The 20293-nt window shown below is 40.8% G+C and overlaps 2 protein-coding genes across 5 annotated transcripts in view; one reads left to right on the top strand and one right to left on the bottom strand.

The window, feature by feature from the left end:
- PRORP (protein only RNase P catalytic subunit) overlaps positions 1-4541 on the bottom strand; it is a 46658-nt gene extending 42117 nt beyond the window's left edge. For 2 of the 3 annotated variants that reach the window (XM_048059955.2, XM_066998008.1), the window contains exons 1-3: positions 4384-4541; positions 2610-3993; positions 1443-1490 (exon numbers count right to left, since the gene is read on the bottom strand). In XM_048059955.2, coding sequence (XP_047915912.2) covers positions 1443-1490; positions 2610-3607 — 1046 coding nt within the window. In that variant the 5' untranslated portion in view covers positions 3608-3993; positions 4384-4541. The remainder of the gene's footprint in view (positions 1-1442; positions 1491-2609; positions 3994-4383) is intronic. The other variant, XM_048059954.2, reaches the window with a different exon arrangement.
- Positions 4542-4609: 68 nt separating this feature from the next.
- Positions 4610-19149, top strand: PPP2R3C (protein phosphatase 2 regulatory subunit B''gamma). 2 transcript variants are annotated; one of them, XM_048059960.2, is made up of 13 exons: positions 4610-4765; positions 5053-5180; positions 6342-6446; positions 7022-7134; positions 7978-8075; positions 10905-10975; positions 11667-11799; positions 12935-12990; positions 13064-13139; positions 13762-13898; positions 15452-15589; positions 17953-18012; positions 18690-19149. In XM_048059960.2, the coding sequence occupies exons 1-13, from the start codon at positions 4717-4719 to the stop codon at positions 18876-18878; spliced, it is 1353 nt and encodes a 450-aa protein (XP_047915917.2). In that variant the 5' UTR covers positions 4610-4716; the 3' UTR covers positions 18879-19149. The 2 variants fall into 2 exon arrangements, with proteins under 2 accessions (XP_047915917.2, XP_047915916.2); XM_048059959.2 differs by having other exon boundaries at positions 4612-4765; positions 5050-5180.
- Positions 19150-20293: the final 1144 nt, after the last annotated feature.

Genomic DNA, 20293 nt, shown 5'->3' with positions numbered 1-20293 from the left:
CAGCTTAGGAAATAATAGTTCCTTTGGACACCAGTTACACTGAGTGCAGAGATGAGTCTAGTAACAATAGCCACATGCGTTTCAGATATACCTTAAAAGGGCTTTGTCCTTTATGCTAAGGACAAAAAACAAAACAAAACAAAACAAAAAAACTTTATTACAACCTAAGGATTCTTTCTGGCAAAAGCAGTTTAATTTAAACACAACAAAACTCACGTATTCTTTTTCTTTTCTTGAAACCATTTTAACTTTATTTGAATACTTATCCAGGCAGGTTACATGAAAGCTGTTTACTTCAAAATAAGAAGTATTCATATAGTTATCACGAAATAACTGCTACATAGCACCTTGCCATTGCTGCATTCACAGATTCGTAACCCACGATAGCATGTGAGGTGATCGAAGTCCCTTTAAGTCTGTAACAGCTTATACAGTAAGAAAGCAAGTTTCTGCAACTTTTGAATTTTAAAACTGTTTAGAGTTTTAAAGAGGCTGAAAAGGTTGTCTAGACTGTGTTGATTTATCATAATACAGTACAGTAACACACACATTCGTACGTAATAATAACCCATTACGTTACAGTGAACAACCCCTACACTTAGGGCAGGAGTTTCACCATTCTCTCACGGGCTTCAAAAGCAGCAGTCTCTGTGTGCGCTTTTGCTTACGAGTAGCAGTGCATTATTAGGAACCACCACTTAGCGTACTACTGTGAATCACCAAAATAGCCTAATCTATTGGAAACATTCTTATAATTCATACATTTGCAGTTTCCAAATTGCTACAAAACCACAGAATTAGGTTCCAAATAGAATGGTACCCTTACAATAGGAATTTACAGACATTAAGAAAACTGTGCTGTAATATAAATGTGCATCCAAGTTACCCCTCTGGAAAACCAACCTAAGAATCATTTATTGTGTCTTCACTCAAATCAGGTGGGAAGGGAGAACCCTTGCATCTGTACAAATTACTGCAAGGTACGAATAGCAACAGAGAGCTTTTAAGGTGACATCAATCTACATCCCAAAGCCCCTCTACTAAATATCCTGTTAAACCACAGTATTGTAAAGCCAACCAAAAAGTTAGTCTTTAATTCCTAAACATCAAACAAATAAGACATGCTGTAAAATAGCATTTTTTTTAACTTATTTTTCTCTGTGTTTTTGTTTGTTTTTGAGTGTTGTTTTTTTTTTTTTGTCTCAGCTATGCTCAGCATAGCTCTTTTTCAACTCTACCTCTTGGGTCTTCTTTCATGCACAAGAATGAGTTGGAAATTGGAGTCTGGGAAGTCATACATACACAATGAAAATTCATATTCTCAAGGATTAAAATATTTTCGTATACAAAGATATAGAAAAAGAAAATTTATAGCTATGAGAGAAAAGCTCAAGATTTATCAAAGGACAACAGCTCACTTTTAAATAAAATGTTGCATTTACCTGTTGGTGATGTTGGTCAGGTGTCCTCTCCAGTTCTCTCCCGGTATACTAACATGTACATAGGGAAAGATAAATGACAGTATTAGATCCTTATTTAACAATACCTAAATTACAGATAAAGAACAATTCTATTTTGGTCAACGTTTAGAAATAAAATAGACCAATCAGCCCTGCAAAGAAATTGTACGAAGATTCATATGTAATTTAGCAATGTCTAAAAATATTATGTAATGAATCAGCATCTAATAACATGCAGAGAACGAACACCAAACTCTCCAGTTTACTTCGTCACCAAATATTAAGAACTGTATAAATAACCAGATTGCACAGACAGTTTCAAGCTGCTGCCTTACACATTCGTAAAGCACTTCCGAAATCAAGATGGGAAAGCAGGACTCAAGAATTCTGTGCATGTCATCCTGACAGATTCAGAAAGATACTCCACAAGTAATGTTGCTTATCCCATAATCCTGCATTGAGGCTTTCTCACCACATCATCATCACCCCCACCACTAGAGGTGCCACAACACTCACGTGAAGTCCTTTTTGCCCACAAGATCCAAAACAGAATAATACACACAACAACATGAAATGGCAGACTTCTCTCCCTTTGTCACTGCGTTTATTATCTTAGGCTGCACAATTACACATGCCATGGGCTTTGGGATAGTCATCCCATTTCTCCCCTCCTTTCCTATTGCACACAATGATACACAGAGGTTCTTTAATGTTTTTTGCTGATGATGCTTGTTTGTTTTACAAAGACAATAGGCAACCAAAAATACTGTGACTCTTTGTTGTATACTCAGATCTCTGTATTGGATCTGGCTTTACTCACTAGTAAAAGCCAGCGCTAACCTGCTCTTCAGAAAAACAACATTTAAAAGAACACCTATTCAGTTACACTCACAGACCTCACTTCTGTGCGTACTCTACTGTCAGTTTCCTCTGTCAGCAAAAGTTACTTCCCAATCTGCATTGTTTTCACGAGGCTAAGGGTGCTAGAAGTTGGCAGATTCTATTTCTGTTTGGGAACTGTGTCAAGTGCTTATTCATTTTCAGCCATCAGCATAAACAATATGTTAAGGGATCTTATTAGATTTGATGCGTGGAATAATCAGAATCCCACCTTCATGAGCTGGAGCTTGCTATTGGAACATTATTTACCTTTCAAACCACAGCTTTATACTCCGCATAAGTGTTTTGTGAGGATATATTTGGTTCTCTCTGAAATATAAGAGGATACCAAACAGCTCTTTTTGTAATTCAGGATCTTTCGTACCCCTGCTGTAGTCAAAAAAGGCCTGCAGGACATCCAGTGTTGGCACCAAATCTTTAGCCAACATTTCACGGTACAGTTCGCATGCGAGGGTCATTTCTTGGTGACGGCAGGCTGCTTTGATACAGGACTCATAGTTCGCTCGTGAAGGAATCATAGCCATTTTTATTTCTTCCAAAATAGTCAATGCCTTTCTCCATTGATCTGAATTACTCAGCCCCCTGACAATAACATTGTAAGCCCCACTTTCTAAAATTTTAAATCTGATTTTCAATATATCATACACGTCACAGATTTCTGAAGTCTTCCCTTGTTGGGCACACAATGCCAGATACTTGACCAACAGGTTATACCCAATGTCACCGTTACTTTTTGCCACGTGAGTCAGCAAGGACTTAGCCACGTCAATGGGGCTGTTGTACCTGATCATATTGTTAAACATCACTTCTTCAAATATTTCTGGTGACGGAAAGCTTTCCCTCAGTCTATTCCATTCCTCAGCCTGTAAAGGTTTTTCTGGAGGCTGTACCTTGGCAAACTTATGCCTTAATGAAATGTGACTTATTCGTTTCTTGGGAGCTCCTGCAGAGGAAGAGAGGCGGAGTTTCTCTTCAGGTATTTGTTTAGTTTCCTCATCCCATCCTTTTTCTTCTTCGTAAACAACTTCAGACCTTTTCTTGGTAGGAAAGGCATCAGCTCCTTTGGGATCCACGGGTAAAGCAGTGCTGGAAGATGTCACGAAACTGAAACAGCTAACTTTTTCCCTACTGGGGATGCCGAAAGAGACAGCAAACAGTTGTTGACATCTCGAAACAGGCCAGAACATACGGCATTTCCACAGCAAAGCCTGCAAACCCTGCTGACTAGTTTGAGAAAAGAGTGCCATCACAAGAAGTTATCTCACTATCAGCTCACGGTGTTGAGAGAAGCTGTAATATGGAAACCAGCTTGCATGGGAAAGTTTATCATAAAGGTCTGAGGGCCGTCACGCTGCATAAGCTGCAGTTTCAAAATGTGTGTTCTGTGAGTCGTTTACAATTATTATGGAAACAAAAAAAGGTAAAATGTCTTCAAAAAAAAAAGACAATTACTCAGACTACGAGAACATTCATCCAAACGAGTGCCCTTCTGTCTAGAGATGACGCTTTGCAGGTTCGCGGCGCAGCATTTCTCTGACAGCTGCCGTACAGAGGAGGTACCGCTGCATGCAGCCAGGCCAAGGGCGCAGCGTTTCTTCCTCCTGCCTTCACGCAGGCCAGTTCGGGAGGTTCCCTACAAACAAGCACAGCCCGCACCGTCACGCCCTGCTCCGCACCACTCACACCGCCACCTTCACGGCTCGCTGTACCCCGACACCTCCAGGCCAGGAACCGCCCCGGGGGCCCTCGGGCAGTCCCGGCACGGCCCCCCCGCCCCCCGCCCGGTGCCAAGCCCCGCCTGCTCGCCCCCAGCCCCCCCCACGCCTCGCTGCCACAAAGCGGGGGCCCGCAAGCGACGCGGGCTGAACTACAACTCCCAGAGTGCCACGCGGCACGGCGGCGGCGCGCTGCCTAATGGGAAATGTAGTCTCTCTCCCCCCCTTTGCCCCGCCTCACCGCGCCAGAGCGTTCAGGAGCGCGGCAGCTACGCGCGCTGCGCTCTCACCCTGCGGGGCTCTCTCACCTCGCTCGGTGCGCGGCGGCCGTGGGCGCCTCGGTGCCGCGGGGGGCTCGCTGCGGGCCCGCTGCCCGCCCGCGGCGTGGAGCAGAGGCGGCCGCGCGGCGGACAGGGCGCTCACCGCCCCTCTCACCCGGAAGTGCTACTGGGCGCGCCCGCCGGGCTCACAGCCAATCACATCTCGGGGGGGGGGGGCGTGCGTTATAAGTCCTGCACGCCTCTAGCGGCTCCTTCCGCCATGCCAGTTGAGGGCGCGGCGCCCGGAGCGCCCGGAGAGCCCGGAGCGCCCGGCGCGTCGGGTGGGTGCAGGGCGCATGCGCGGCGCCGCTCTGCGGGGCCATGGACTGGGCGCGGAGCCTGCGGGGCCGCCTGGCTGCCCGCCGCCTCGGTGAGTGCGCGGGGGGGGGGGGGGGGCTGGCTCGTCTTCCTCCTCCTCCTCCCCTCCTCCTCCTCCTCCTCCTTCTTCTTCTCCTTCTGGAAGCCCTCAGCCGGGGCCTGCCTCCCCACTGAGTCTGTTATTGATGCAGTAGGTGTGTGCTCCGTTCCTTTCCGCGTAGTGACTGCCCCACCGCTCCGTGCGGCTGTGTAAGCGGCGGTGTTGGTTCCTCTTCGCGAGTCCTGCGGCGTGCCAGAGCTCTAGAGTCCAACGTGGAAACTGTTTTCTGTGTTAAGCAGCCAAAAGGAGCGAGCAGGAGCTGAAGGATGAAGAGATGGAGCTGTTCACCAAGTACTACGTGGAATGGAAGGGCGGGAGGAAAGGAGGCAACCCGTCATACACCAACATCCCGCGCTTCTACTACAGGGTAGGTGGGGCGGCCAGGTGAGCAAGAGGCTGTGTCGTCCCATAAAAGATGCTTGTGCTTATTCAAAGGGGCGTTTCAGCCTCAGAAGCTGAAGTATCTTGAGATCTGAAAGATGTGGATCTTCTATCTCTGTATGCATACAAATTTCAGCAGTTCGAAATAATTACCAAGCATCTCATGAAAGGACATGAAATAGCTTGGTACTCAGGCAGTAGGCTTGGGGGTTTCCTAAAGGTAACAAGTCCTGCTTCTCTTTCAGAGATACTTCCCTTTTAACTAAGTTTTGGCATACAGGTGTTACAAATAAGTACCTTCTTGTTTGTATTCAGACACTGTAGGCTGCTACTTTGTGAAAAGGATGGGTCCTTAGTCTTAAAAACTACAGATAAGGCTCTTGCTTGCATCTGCCAGAAATGCTTGGTCAGGCAACTTACCTGTGGCATACATCAGATAGCTTTGGGGGACTATGAGAACAAAAGTTTGACACCTTGATAGCGCTGGCATTTATCAGCTTGACAGTTCACTGCTGTCTAGTCTTGTATCGTCCCATATTCCTTAGGATCATGGGTTTCTGCCAACAAAGTTCTCATGTACTTATGTTTCAGTTGATGACTACACATGCAAACATAAGTTCTGATAGTGATAGTATAGTTTTTTGTGTAAATGTTGGTAGAATTTTCATACAAAGCATTCTTCCGTATTTTGCTGACCAAAACATGTCTCATAGACACGTATGCTTTTGAGAGTCAGGCCTATCATGAAACAGAAAGTGCTGCTCTCTCCTGACTAAAAAAACACTAGTAAATGTCTTGTGTAGCCCTTCTATCTTAAAACAGTGGGAAAATGCTTCTAAGGTGGGTTACCAGGTATGTGATAGGTCTCCCTGTCTCTCATGTCAACATCCTGCTTTAAATAAGTATTTCAGTAATGAAATAGTTTGAGACAGTATGCAAATGTAAAGTACACCTGTAGAATAAGCAGGTACCACACAGCATTCTGGTCAGTAGTATGATATTTTCGGTTGAGTAAACAGCTTTATCTGAGGGTGTGAGTCAGGGTTACCTAGGAATACTTGCTAGCTGTGTAATTTTTGAATGGTATTACTGTACAGAAAATTAAAACATCACTGTACAGAAAATTAAAACATCACAATGCTTTTAGCTGCCAGCTGAAGATGAAGTCTTGCTTCAGAAATTAAGAGAAGAATCTAGAGCTGTCTTTCTGCAAAGAAAAAGCAGAGAACTTTTGGATAATGAAGAGCTGCAGGTAAGAAAATATTTTCTGTACATCTTGTAATGACTTTTGACAAACTTCCTTTCTCTGCACAATTTGAGCATCTGCTGTCACCCCGCAGAATCTTGTGTGGCTGGTAAGGTGCTTTGTATTTGGGCATGTTGGCTTATTGTGAAGTCCTAGATAAAACCAAAGTGCTGAATAGACTTTGGCTGATAAGGTTAAGTGTAAGACTTCCTCTTGATGTACATGAGGATTAAATCAATGGCTTCTAGTTTTCCAGCACATTCCGTCAATTTCCTAGTGGGCCCAGAAGCAGTAAGTATTTGGGTATCCCTGAGAGAAAGTCCAAAGAGAGCTGAGTGTACTGCAGTGCAAATACAAAAGGATGTGACCCTGGAAATCCTAGTGGTGTGTGTGTAATGCCAGTTTAGAGCAGTGGAAGTACTGCTTGCTTGCTTTCCTGGCTGAAGTGATGTGTACTAATTAACTGAGATAGCCTTGCAGTAAAAATGCATTTTTGCTGCATTTCTTAGATGCTTTGTCTTATGCGCATTGATGTATACAGGGTGATATTTACTTAACCAAATATATAAATTCCTTTCAAGAATCTCTGGTTTCTACTGGACAAACATCAGACATCACCAATGATAGGGGAAGAAGCAATGATCAATTATGAGAACTTCTTGAAAGTTGGTGAAAAAGCTGGACCTAAATGCAAGTAAGGCTTTCTTCTCTTGTATATGCTTACTGTGGCCAAGTTTAAATGGTGCTGTAACTTTTAACTGCTCAAATAAACAGAGACAGTTTAATGGTGACAGAAATCACATTCATGAAGTTATTGCTGAACATGATGCTTTACATCCTTGCAAAGGTGTATTGCCTGCATCTCTGCAGCCTCTTGATAGAGGTGTTTGCCAAAGAGGATACTGTGTTCTTTTGAAGAAATTCTCATTGTTGTAAGTATTTTTATGATGTTACTACTTGGAGGGGAAATCATGTCTAGCAATACTGCTTAGCATTCTGTAATATTTTTTGATGGAACCTTTCCTACCAAATATTCTGTGTATGTCATGAAATTAATACTGCTTCTTTATGCTCCTGTGGGAGACTGCTGTCACGCACAGCTATGTTGTGCGTGTAGCTTTGTGATTGAGTTTTAGGCAGAAGCAGATTAGTTGTCAGTACTGGCAGTTCCTTTTATTATGCATGTGTTATTGCAGAAGGTTGGGAGCTACCAAATATATTGCACTGAAGAGAAATTAGGTTGGAGAAAAACTCTTTAAATGCTCACATTGAAGAGTTTCACGTGTATGAGCAGTAAATGCTGCTGCTTTTTGAGCTTACTATTGTTACTTGGGAGGTTCCCAACTAAGTGTGTACTTGCTATGGATACATTCTACACTTGTTGGGTGTAGCAGAGCAAATTAACGTATTTGAAGACACAGAACATGTTCTGTGTTGTTAAAACAGTCTTTAAAGTGTCTGAGTTTTGGGTATGGAATAGCATCTATCAGTACAGTGTAATTAGATGCACAGATGTAGTTTTGTTTGTGTTTTACAGGCAGTTCTTCACAGCCAAGATCTTTGCTAAATTACTCCATAACGATCCTTATGGGAGGATATCGATCATGCAGTTTTTCAATTATGTCATGCGAAAAGGTTAGTTGTTTCCAATCGTTTGAGAAGTTGTTTTGTTTTCAAGGCTATTTTAACCTTTATTAATTACTTGCTGTTCTCCTCAAAAGCAGTGAGATCTATCCCTTGATTGCTAATGCTGTCGTCATGGAGGTTTGAGGGGTTTTTGTTACCTTGAGGTGAGAGTTCACTATACCTCTGAAGTCCATCAGCCAGCAAGATCGCTGATCTGTTTATTGTATATGTTATCAATCTAATTTCCTTTATTCAGGCAGTATTGTGAAGAATAAAACAATCAACTTTTGTGGCCAGTGTGATGTTAACCTCTGGGATGGGACTGTCCAGCAGATAGCTTTGTTTACCAGCTGTTTTCCCTTCTACAGAGCGTTATCTGTCTTCTGACTGTGCTTGTCCAATATGTAAATGTGTTCTTGTCCATGTCAATATAGCCTTACTATATTGTCAGCTATTTTTGATTATAAGTAGCCTTTGGAGCTGAAAATATAAAATCCATATTATATGTATTTAGTCTGTATTGGATCTTGTTAACAAGATGAGACTGGGTAGCAGAAAGGAAAGGTTGCCTCATTGCCTTGTCCTGTGTGCTTTCTGGGGTCTGGTAGAGCCTTCAGGAGGGGAGAATGGCGTTGTTCTCTGACCAGCTCAGCTTGTTTAACTTAATTCTTGAGGTGCAAAGGATGAGAAATGTGTTAAGCAGGAAATCTGGTAAGCAGAAGTGCAAAGTATGCAAGAAGGGAGTGGTGCATCTGTTGACAGCAAATGGCAGACACAAAAGCTACAGGATAGAAAGACTTTCTGTGAAGTCTGTGGAAATCATGTGCTTTTCAAAAAAGCCTACTGGGAAAGACAGAACAGAGATACACAGCTCTCTATTTCAGTTGTTTCATGGAAGTTTTGCCATAAACACACAAGACTTAATACCTGCCTCCCACTGTGTAAAACAAAACAAAAAAGAAACAAAACCACCACCAACAAAATACACGCACTTAGACACAGGCAGCTTTCTGGCTTTCAGTGTGTCCCACCTCAATATGATTGCATTGTCAGTCCCTGTCCAACACAAGTCCCATTGCAGTGTTTGCCCCTCTTGGGACAGTTCCACAAAGATCCTTGGTTCTGCTTGCTTTCAGCACAGAACTTCTCCAACAAAATCGGTCCAGTAGCATGTCTGTGCAGTAGCTGAGATCATTCTGCTGTCTGTTGGACAGCATTTCTTATGAGCTTTAAAGACTAGACTAGGTTTTGAATTTAAATCTTTTCTTCCCTTTTTTTTTAGGAGCTTTCAGTTAATACTGTAGACTAGAATTAGTTGTTTCCATCTGTGCTTACTGGTAAGGTTCCTCAGGCATGGCAGTGAAAAGATGGGGTGGGGGAAGCAACAGATGAGGGGAGTTACCCCACAGCTGCCTTGGAGCAGTGCAGTCCCACGTCCCACCTGGTTTTGACAGAGGCCATGCAGCTGAGCTGTCCGTCGCTAGAGTGGTGCTGCAGCAGGGAAGAGGCCAGAACATCCTAAAAATCAGCTTATACTGCTCTGACTCGGATGCCTCATGGTATTCTCTAAGCAACTGAGCTTTGGGGTGTTTTTTTTTTTTTTTTAATATGCTTGTGAAGGTTTTAGGAATAGCTGTGGGCATTCGTGTACTTGTCCCAAACATGTAGCGTTCTGTTTTTGTCCTTCCTGCCTCCACTTGGAGGATTTCCTACTGTCCATGGATTACAGCCTCTCTTCCTATTCCATAGTGATCTGTGCAGCCCTTCTGGAAAGGTCTGAGAGACAAGCAAAGTTAATAACTGAATAATAGAGAAGCATTTCCTAAAGCACTGTCTAACTCCAGAAACAGTCGTCCTTCAGGAAAAACAGTGGTTGAATTTGTTGGCTTTGCTGCACAAGTCAAGCACGGTAAAAGCGTCTTGAATCACTTCAGGGTGTATGATGCACTTACCTGTAAACTTCAGCCAGCCATAAAATGGCCTCACCAGACAGCCTCTGGCATCTTTGAGTGATGCGTGGTCCACCTTGACAAGCACTTAACCCTGAAGAGAAGAATGTTGGTATGAAGTACCAACGTTCTTCAATAACAACATGCTTCATAAGGGGAGCTTTTAAACTGTTTCTTCATAAAATGAAAGTTAGATTTAGCACAGAGTATGTGAGTAAGTTTTCTCTTGTCTGATCTGTACTCCATCTCTATTACCATGTTTTAAGAATGGCAGGGCGACTGGAAAATGCAGTTCAAGTTGTGACCATAAAGGTTTCCTGACTTAACTCTTGCAGCTCTGGATATCCCTGCCATCAAGCACGTTGTCCTGTAATTTATCTGATTAATGCACCTTCTCATTTCAAAAACAGATGCTTGTGCTATTTTAATTCTACTGTTGTACTGTAACTCAGAAGTGAGGTTGCTACAGCTGGGCGTAGCTGCAGCGCCTCACGCTGCCCAAGGGGCTGTAGCAATCTAACAAGCAATCTGTGTACCACATTGTACAGCGGTTTTTAATGCTGTACAAGTAGTTCAGTGAGAGAGAACAAATCCGTCTGATTCAACATACCAGATAAAATGTGGTACTTGCCCAGCCATTACTCACAGCTGGTTATTACAGGGCAGTCTTGGTTGCAGCACACCACATATCACTAGTGACTCTTATCAGTTTGGAGACTGAACCAGGGTTTCTCAGCAGGGTTGGTACCTACCTGCTTAAATCTCTGAAAAACAGGAAATAGAGGTTGTTAATATCTAACAGTTCTGCCTGAATAACTTCAAATTTCGGTGAGGCCTCAAAAAATACTCTCCAGGTTTTTACACTATAATTCTGTTTTCTGTTTTGCAGTGTGGCTTCATCAGACAAGAATTGGTCTCAGTTTATATGACGTGGCAGGACAGGGTTACCTCAGAGAATCGGTAAGTACATTCTTGGTTAACTTAATGTCTGTCTTCACTCACGTGATAGAACATTGAAACAACATAATCTAGATTTGGGGAGGGCACACTTATACAGATCAATATTTATCTTAACACTAGAAATTCAGTGGTGAGAGGGCTGCCAGCCTTTTTAACTTACAGGTAATTCTCTGAAGAAGAGACTAGCTCTTTACTAGCTCTGTTAGGATATAGTAGAAATCACAAAACTATGGCTAGAGTGGGCTTCAGTGAAATTAATCTCCTAACAGAAGTTAATATTATAAAATAAAAAGGTTCTAGTTACTGCCCTCCTTCAAAAAGATATATTAAAGAATGTTCAGCAATAGGGTAATCCAGTTGGGAGTTACACGTTGGTATTTGAAAAAGGTGCAGTTGGAATGCATTTATATTTACATGTGAAAATCATCTAATTTTTAACCTTCTGCTTTATTTGCAGACCATTTCAGTCATTGCACCACATGTACATGTTACGCATCTGACCTAGGATTTCTTGTACACTGATACTAGCTCTTTTGCCTGCATTTATGTTCTTTCCTGCATTGTTGCTGGGTTGTATTTTTAATTAAGTGTATGTGACAGTTAGGGTGGAGCGTAGCAAACAACTATGCTTTAAACAATAGTAGTGTTTAAAGCTTCTGTATGTATGCTCTTTTCTTTCTTAATTTTGCAGGATTTAGAAAACTATATTTTGGAACTCATCCCTACTTTGCCACAGCTGGATGGCTTAGAAAAATCTTTTTACTCCTTTTATGTCTGCACAGCAGTTAGAAAGTTCTTCTTCTTTCTGGATCCTCTCAGAACAGGTAGGTCTGTGTTTCTCAAATTCTAAATATGTGGGAATATTTTCACTTCTAAAATGTTTCTACCGAAGCTACTTGTGCCTTCAAAATAATATATAGTTATATTTGTAAGGTCCTATTCAGCAGTACTGTATTTGAACGTTAATCTCCCCTGAAGACCATGAGGCTTTCCATGGGTTGGGTAGTTGACTTGCACTGCTAGTGAGTTGTACTGAGGTATCCATCAGCTGAGGTAGTACGGAGTTACCGAAATTAACAGATAACACATTGTTTCATCATAATATGTCATTAGCAGTAGCTACTTTTATAAGAGTTTAAAATGTGTAGAAAACACAGTAACTAACAGGTAATTATGAACTGTGGGGCAGAACATCCACAGGACTGAGGAAATGCTCAAGAATGCTTCATGTGATTCACTTCTCTTGTGTTTAAACTTGAGCGCACCATATAAGCTCCCTAGAAGAGGTTTGCAGTTATGGCTGCTAATTCTCTTGTTACAGCTGTAGCTTACTCAGACAAGAATTTGATATTTTTTTTCCCCCCTATCCTTGAATTAAGTCACAAACTATGCATTTTCGAGATTTTGCTGTGCCACTTGAAGATGTCAGAGTTGTGTGGGCAGTACCCTCTAGCAGAGGTGATAACAAGCATGTAGATAGGGTGTATGTGAAGCTACAGCGTCGTTCTGCACAGCTATTTGTGTAGCGTCTGCCCACTGGTAAAAGCTTCATCAGCAGAAGTTTTTGTCAGGTGTGTAGTTTCTGAAAATGTAAAAATCACATTGCTTCAGGGACACTTTTTCTAGTAAACATTTTAAGCATATGCTTTCTTTTTATCTTTTTTCTTATTTTACCCTTTGAGTTGAATATTTATATTTTTATCTAGTTTTCTGGCTTTCAGAGTTGCAACCTAACTCCTCTTCTACCAATATCAGACTAGTTTTGTTCCATCATTTGAAAAGCTACTTTTATTTTATCATTTAAATGACTGCATTATCCGTGATGTAAGAATTTGTATTTTTTTGTACTTTAAAAAAAAAAAAGGCTTTTTTTGTGCTGAGAACCAGGTAAATGAGAACAGCTAAATGGATGTGTTGGCTAGGTGACTGTTAAAATGCATTTTCTTTTTCTTGCTGCAGGGAAGATAAAGATACAGGATATCTTAGCTTGCAGCTTCCTGGATGACTTACTGGAGGTAAAGATCTATTAATATATACTATTGTATTTTAGTTTACTATTTCTGAATTCTAACTTTATATTTCACTTAGTTAAGGGATGAAGAACTCTCTAAAGAAAGTCAGGAAACAAATTGGTTTTCTGCTCCTTCTGCGTTAAGAGTTTATGGTAGGTTCCTTTTATATGTGAACACTTCTTTTTCTCCACCTTGTATGATTTAGGAAAAATAACACTAGGAATTTGATTATTTTTTTCTCTTTAAATCCTTCTGATAACTTGTCTTTTCAACTCCTTTAGCTGTCTTTTCAGTATATCCTCCTGACTTTACAGTTTCTGTTCTCTAATGTTGCTCTTTACCTCAGTTTTATCCTGTCATTTTCTGTTCCCTCTGGCATAAGGTACAAGATTCCTCTGTAACCTTCTCTTTTGACAGTTCTGCTCATACTTTTATCACCTTTAGATCTTTTTTGTTTACAGCAGATCTGTTTAAAATGTTCTTGTCAGTCTTTTACACCTTTGTATAAACAGCCTTTACTTTTGAGCTGTTAACTTATAGTGGAACTGTTCAGTGCCTTGTTATGGGAGTTCTGATGGCCCAGCTTGTGCCCCCCACATGCTGTGCTTATTTGTGTTGCTCTGTGAATATTATTGTGGATCTAGCAGATTCCCACTTAACTACATTAATTTTATGATGAAAATTAAATTAGCATTAAACACACTAGATTTTCTTTCTCTATTGAAACAGTTTGGTGATATAGCAATAATATATTTTGTCCTGTCTCCTCCCTAGGGCAGTACTTAAACCTTGATAAAGATCACAATGGCATGCTCAGCAAAGAAGAACTGTCCCGATATGGAACAGGGACTCTGACCAACATATTTTTGGATCGTGTTTTTCAGGAATGCTTAACTTATGATGGAGAAATGGTAATTGCATATTTATACTCTGTTCACAAGACAAAAGCTTTTTCTTATTGATGAGGAAAATGTCTCAAAAGCAGTATCTTAAAAAAAAAAAAAGCTTGGGATGAAGCAACTTTTATTTGTCATTGTTCACAGAAATGACAGTGCAGCAGATTAGAAAATTAATTTTCTAACATCAGGATGATTGCAATGTGGTTGGAAAATGAGTTGTTTGCTTTGAAAAGTAGTGGTGTTAGGAAATCCAGATAACCTAGGATAGAACTTCTCTTCCACTTGTAGATTCAGTAATGCAAAGTGCATGTTGAAAAAATGTATACATATAGCCATGCTTCTCAATTATGTTTCATTATTTAAAGAGAGACACATTTCATACTATTGCAAGTTGCCTTCATGATGAAGTGTTCAGGTTAGCTAATAGTGTTGGTTCTTGTTGTTATAGGCTTTATATATCTGTGAAACATGTGAAGTCTAACTAAATTACAGTTAAAACAAAACCTGAGCCCTATGTTTATTTTGAAAGCTTGAGTTAATGCGTTGCTACTTATAATGTCTGCATTCAGACGACTTAGAATCCATAGAATCACAGAGGTTATGGAGAGAGATCCTCTTAGTTGCCTCCGGTTTGCTGGACTTGCTCCAGTAGGCCCATATCTGACTTGTACTTGGGAGTCCAGAAGAGGTTAGCCAGCACTCAGGTGTGGGCATATATATATGAGTGCAGCGAAGGCAGCTGACAACAGCACTGTCTTGTGGTCAGCTTTGTGCCCATGAGGACTCCCAGCTCCCGTGCAAAGCTGCTTTCCTCTAGTTAGCCCACAGGCTGTACTGGGGCATGGGGTTTTCCCTCCCTAGATGCAGGATTTTGCATTCCCTCTGTTGAATTCAATGAGATTCTCATTTCTCCAGCTTGAGGTCCTTCTGATTGGAAGCAGAACCCGCTGGTGTTTAAGGTGGACATGGTTATTACATTCACAGAACTGTAGGATTTTGGCCCTTGGCTGTCACAACTGTATGTTAATCAGAAAAGCAAGAATCAGTACTAGTGGAAAACGTAAGAAAAGTGAAGAAATGTACAAATCTTTGCTTGCTAATGCTTTAACTACATGGTTTGCCGGACTACCTACTCTGGTCTAAGAATTGTGTACTTTAATTGGCCATATAGTTTACTCTTGGATAACAGTGGGATTACTACTACTGGATATTTCTAATTTATGCTTATGACAACTTATTACGGCTTTTTTAACTGGTTAGGTATGCTCAGCAGCCTAAAGATGTAATGAGCATTGTTTAAAAGTGTATATGGAGCTTGTTTAATTTGGATTTATGCTTGGAATCCTATTTTGCATCTAAAATGGCAGAATCTCCTATCCTCAGCAGTCACTAGAAACTAACTTTTCTGTTCGCATTGCTGGTAGCAGCCATTTTCTATTTCATGTCGTCCTTTTCAGAAAATAGACTGATCCCCTACAATGAAAGAGCTGCCAATTATAATGTTCCTGCTTGCAAAATCAATTTAGAAAGAAGACTGTAATAAACGTGATTGTGTCTACTTTTAGGACTATAAAACCTACCTGGACTTTGTACTTGCATTAGAAAACAGAAAGGAGCCTGCAGCTCTGCAATATATTTTCAAACTGCTTGATATAGAGAACAAAGGATACCTGAATGTCTTTTCGCTTAATTATTTCTTTAGGGTAAGTCTCTTTATACAGGTAGGCCATTTTCTGTGTTTATGGTGTTATAGCCTGTGTGCTTCTGCATGCAGATCTGCAGGGAATCACTTTGAATTACCAATACCCACTGGGAGGCTAGTAACTACTTGTAAGAAGATTTAAAACATTTTTTTAAAAAATTGCAAAACTTGGAAAGAATTCAAAAGGTATTTCAACATTTTATCTGCAGTTGAAATTAACTGTTTTGATTTCATTTAGGAAAAATATTTTCTATTGATTTCAAAAAAAGGTCCTTAAAATTGCCTAATTATTACCTGTTAAAATCTCTTTTGATGGTTCTAGTTGGTTATTGCTCATGCTTTTAATTTCCACTGTAATCCTAAAATACAATACAAAAAATAAAAATACTGAAATGGTGGCCTGTACAGCTGTGGGATTTTTCATCCAGGGTACCCCTCGCAAAAAGCTTTTCACATATTTAATACTCTGTATTTTTATCTTTTTTCCCCAAATAGGTCTGAAATATTTTTTTTTGAGTTGATGTTAAACTTAACCTAAGACTGTAAAGTATCCCTTTGAATTATGGCTTTGGGGGTGGGGTTCTTTTTCTGGTTTGTGGTGTTCTTTTGCTAATTGATACCTTGGGTGTCTTGGGAAGGGAAATGTCAGAGTAAAGTAGTATTTCTGTTGTCCGTAGGTTCCCAGCTTGGGACTACATTTTTGCTGTGGTTGGTTTCGGTTGAGTTGAGAGCATGATGCTTTTTGTTCATGTTCAAGGCCTTCTTTTGGTGATATTTATTCAGACACAGGAACAAATGCTTCAGTTTTCTGTATGTGGGTCATCATCTTAAAACTTTAAAAATAAATGTTGTCATACTTCTCCCTGTGCTCAAAGTATGAGGACCAAGGTACATCAGTCAACTCGTTAAGTGTTCAGGCCTACTTAAAGGCATAGTCTTATACCCACCTTCTTTCTTCATGTTCGGATGGAGGCTTATTGCAATAAACTTTGGTAGGGACTATAACCATATCATTTCATAAACAAAAAAACAAACCAAAAAAAAAAAGGGACTTCTTATCTTGAAGACCTTTCTTAGAATGGAAAGGTTGTTTGTTTGTTTGTTTGCTTTTTAAAAAAATCTTTTTTTATACCACATTTTGGAATCAGAGTAATTTAGGGTGGAAAAGAACTTGTGGGATCGCCTGCTCAGGGCAGGGCTGGCTTCATAGTGAGGTTAAGCTGTTCCAGGCCTTGTTCAGGCAAATTTGGGGTATTTCCAAGGACGGAGACTCTGTAGCCCCTTTGGGCACTGTGTTCCAGTGCTTGATGACCTTGCTGAGAATATCTTCTCCCCCAGTCCTTTCCCCTGTCTTGGTCTAACCAGAATGTCCCTTGCTGCAGTTAATGTCCATTCCTTTCGTCCTTGCGCTGTGCATCTCCAAGAGGAGCATGGCTGTGTCATCTCTCTAACCACCTGCTAGGTTGCTGAACTAGCATGTAGGTTTGTACCACCAACTTCGACTTTCTGCTCTCCAGGCTAATAAATCATCTTATCAAGCCTCGCTTCCCATCTGTGCTTGCTTTGGCTACCTGAGCATCCCGATGGCCCTCTGGTGGGCTCGCAGTGGTTTGTCAATGTCTGTCACAGACTGGAGAGCCCAAGGCTGCATCTGGACCATAGTGATACAGCTGTCCTGGCAGGGCTGTGCGGCTTGTGCTAGTGAAGCAAATGGTTTTGTTCACAGTCATCATTTGCAGGCAGAGGTTTGGTGATGCAGCTCCTAAATAGCCTTGCATTAACAGAGCTAATAGTAGCAAATACTCTCTTACTCCAGGTCAGAAATGCCTACTTAAAGCATGAAGCAGGAGAATCCTTCCATGCACAAATGCTCAAATAGAAAAATGCACCACCTCCTTCACATTATTATTTGATCAGTCATAATACAAGTTCCATTTTCAAAGCAATTGCAAGTCAGTAGCCACGCTGCTTTGTCTGTCTGCTGATCGGTCTTTCCCCTTTTCTATTTCCCTAGTCTGTATTCCACATTTTCTAGGACAACGGAACCTTCTGGTTTGATTGTATTCCTGTCTTGAGCGGTGAATGGTAATATTCAAGTGTCTGCATGTCCTGTTTGCAGAACGTTCAAATGCTGGTCGTAATGATCCTGGGTTCTTGTTACGCTGACTAAGAGCTGTGGACCTAGAGATGTGTATTATTGATTGTCGTAACTCACCGCTGCCTTACTTGGGGAAGAGAAATGACTGCAAGCTGTGCTGTTAATGCTTTGTCACAAGGCAATACAGCTTAAGATGCAGAAGCACTTAAAGTTTCCTACAGCATCAGTGTAACACTGGACTACTTTTTTTGACTTCTGTTTTTTAGGCTATTCAGGAACAAATGAAAATCCACGGACAAGAACCAGTTTCTTTTCAGGATGTGAAGGTTAGTTTTCCTGAATAGAGAACTACATAAAATATCTGAATAAAGATTTTATAACTTGCTTAATATTTAGTTTCTAGGTTGATGCATATTTGCTTGCAGAGTAGTACAGGTGAATTTGACTTGTTATAGGTTTGAAGATGTCTTTCTGTTCAGCAGTTGCTTTGTAAGCTGTTCTAGTAGTTTCCATATTTAATAGATGCATTGGCTGTTAATATGTACTGCTCTGCCTTAAAGATATTTTATATAGCCATTTCATAATTCAGGATCATCCCTCTGGGGTGGGGTGTGGAGTTGACTAAAACCAACTATCAGTAAAATTTGCCTCATTGCTGCCTACTAACACCTAGCAGTTTTAGCACTAAAAGTACAAAAGCTTCTATAAAACTTAACTTACACAAATGAACTGAGTTTCATGTTGCTACTTAGAGCCCAAAGCCTCCCCAGAAAAGCAAGTTCTTATTTGAGCTCTGTGAGCTGAGCACACTGGTCCTATCTGTAGCTGCTATTATGTTTTGTATCTTAAATGGTTAGAGACTTGAAGTCTTGTTTTGTAAACTGGTGAGGATGGCACTAGTTATCCAAAGATCATTCTGTATGTGGTATAAAGTCACCATTATTCTACTCATTAATGTGTGGGGGCTTTTTTCCCCCAATTTTGGCTTTTTTTTTTTCCACAGGATGAAATCTTTGATATGGTAAAGCCTAAGGATCCTTACAAAATCTCCCTTCAGGATTTAATCAATAGCAGTCAAGGAGACACTGTTACCAGCATTCTAATTGATCTGAATGGGTTCTGGACGTACGAGAATAGAGAGGTCCTTGTGGCAAGTGATAATGACAGCACTGCTGATGTTGATGATACGTGACTTTGAACAGGAGTAGACTGTATCCATTGAGATATCTCTAACTGAAGCATTCATTAACTGTTGGAAGCTGGAAACATCCATTACTTGAATCGATGCCTCTTCCATTTTACTCCTCCCCACCTTATTCCCCCTCAAGCATATAATATAAAATGTGGTACAGAGGAATTGCAGAACTAATTCCTGAAAACAAACCAGCCCAAGTCTTATTTAAGAGGTAGCTGTGGTCTGGTGTGTATGCGTTGTTTTTTTAAATAAATATTTGTGGACTTTATCCTTAAACACAAAGCCTTTTTTATTATTTGAACATTCTAATATGGAATGTGAATTTATCCTGAAAGCAAGAACGAGTTTCTTGGGTATCCTCAGCACCACCCTGTATCCACACAGCCATCCGGGGCCTCCCACAGCATTCCTTGTGGCTTCACGTAATGACAGCACTGTTATGCATCCTGCTGTAAAGGCAAAGGTCTTCAGCAAGACCTGAACAGCTTAGGTATTTTTCTTGATTTATATGTCTAGCTTTGTCTGGCAGAAAGGGGAACTATTCAATCACTTCAACGTTTATTCGCTTGCTTGCTTCTGAAGAGATTCCTGGACAGAAATGGAACCACCCTAGCTGTAGGTCTGGTTAAAGCTAATCCAAATACCTGTATAAAGGCTTTCACTAACTTAAATTACATAAAATAGTTGCATAGGAGGTTAACTTAACTACAGCTGTAGCTCAGCTATGCAATTAAAGAATAAGTGTTTTACTGATTTAATGAATTTATGTCAATGTTCCAACTTTCAGATAAAATTAGAAAGGCTGCAGGCCAGAAATAGTTGTAGTCCTACACTATTTATTAGGTTGGGTAGTGCTGAACACGTCAAGTACTTTAACAAGTACTGCATAAGGTTGTAAGGAAGGGGTGGTGGTGGTGTATCTTGAATTTCAGTGCCTGGATATTCCACTAGGATGTGTGTGACTCAAGAAGAATGCAAAGCGAACAAGGATGTATTCCTGTGTGTAGGTGTAAGGTTTTAAAGACCCTGCAGTTTCAAAGGAAAACCCATAGCCAATTTTAAGTTCAAAAATCATATTAAATATAAAATAACCCATTAATGCATTTACAGAAAAATTAAACCATTATGAAAGTAATCACTTTCATACAGTTTGCAAAAAAACTGACGGGAAGGATTAAGTTAAGGCACAGTGAGTAATACAGCATTTTATACAAAGAAGTTTAACCCCGAGGCAGTGAGAGCATTTCTGATGCAACAGATAGTTGGGGAAAAAAGAAAATACAACTGACATTTTCTCTGCAGAAAAGCAAAGCATCCTTCAGCTCTACAGTTCCTACTCTTGAGCTAGGGGCTGCTTTTATCTTTGCTATAGTACAAGAACTCCCAACACGATCTTTTTCTCTGTATTCCCC

This window comes from Anser cygnoides, chromosome 5 (genome assembly GCF_040182565.1).
Source record: "Anser cygnoides isolate HZ-2024a breed goose chromosome 5, Taihu_goose_T2T_genome, whole genome shotgun sequence".
NCBI lineage: Eukaryota > Metazoa > Chordata > Aves > Anseriformes > Anatidae > Anser > Anser cygnoides.
The sequence above is the reverse complement of the archived record's forward strand: the minus strand, read 5'-3'. Positions and strand labels throughout refer to the sequence as shown.

Excerpts from the sequence above, each read along its gene's own strand:
- PPP2R3C (XM_048059959.2), top strand. The coding sequence starts at position 4,717 with ATGGACTGGGCGCGGAGCCTGCGGGGCCGCCTGGCTGCCCGCCGCCTC. Across the intron at positions 5,181-6,341 it reads TCCCGCGCTTCTACTACAGG|CTGCCAGCTGAAGATGAAGT; the intron begins GTAGGTGGGGCG and ends CAATGCTTTTAG. Across the intron at positions 13,899-15,451 it reads TAACTTATGATGGAGAAATG|GACTATAAAACCTACCTGGA; the intron begins GTAATTGCATAT and ends GTCTACTTTTAG.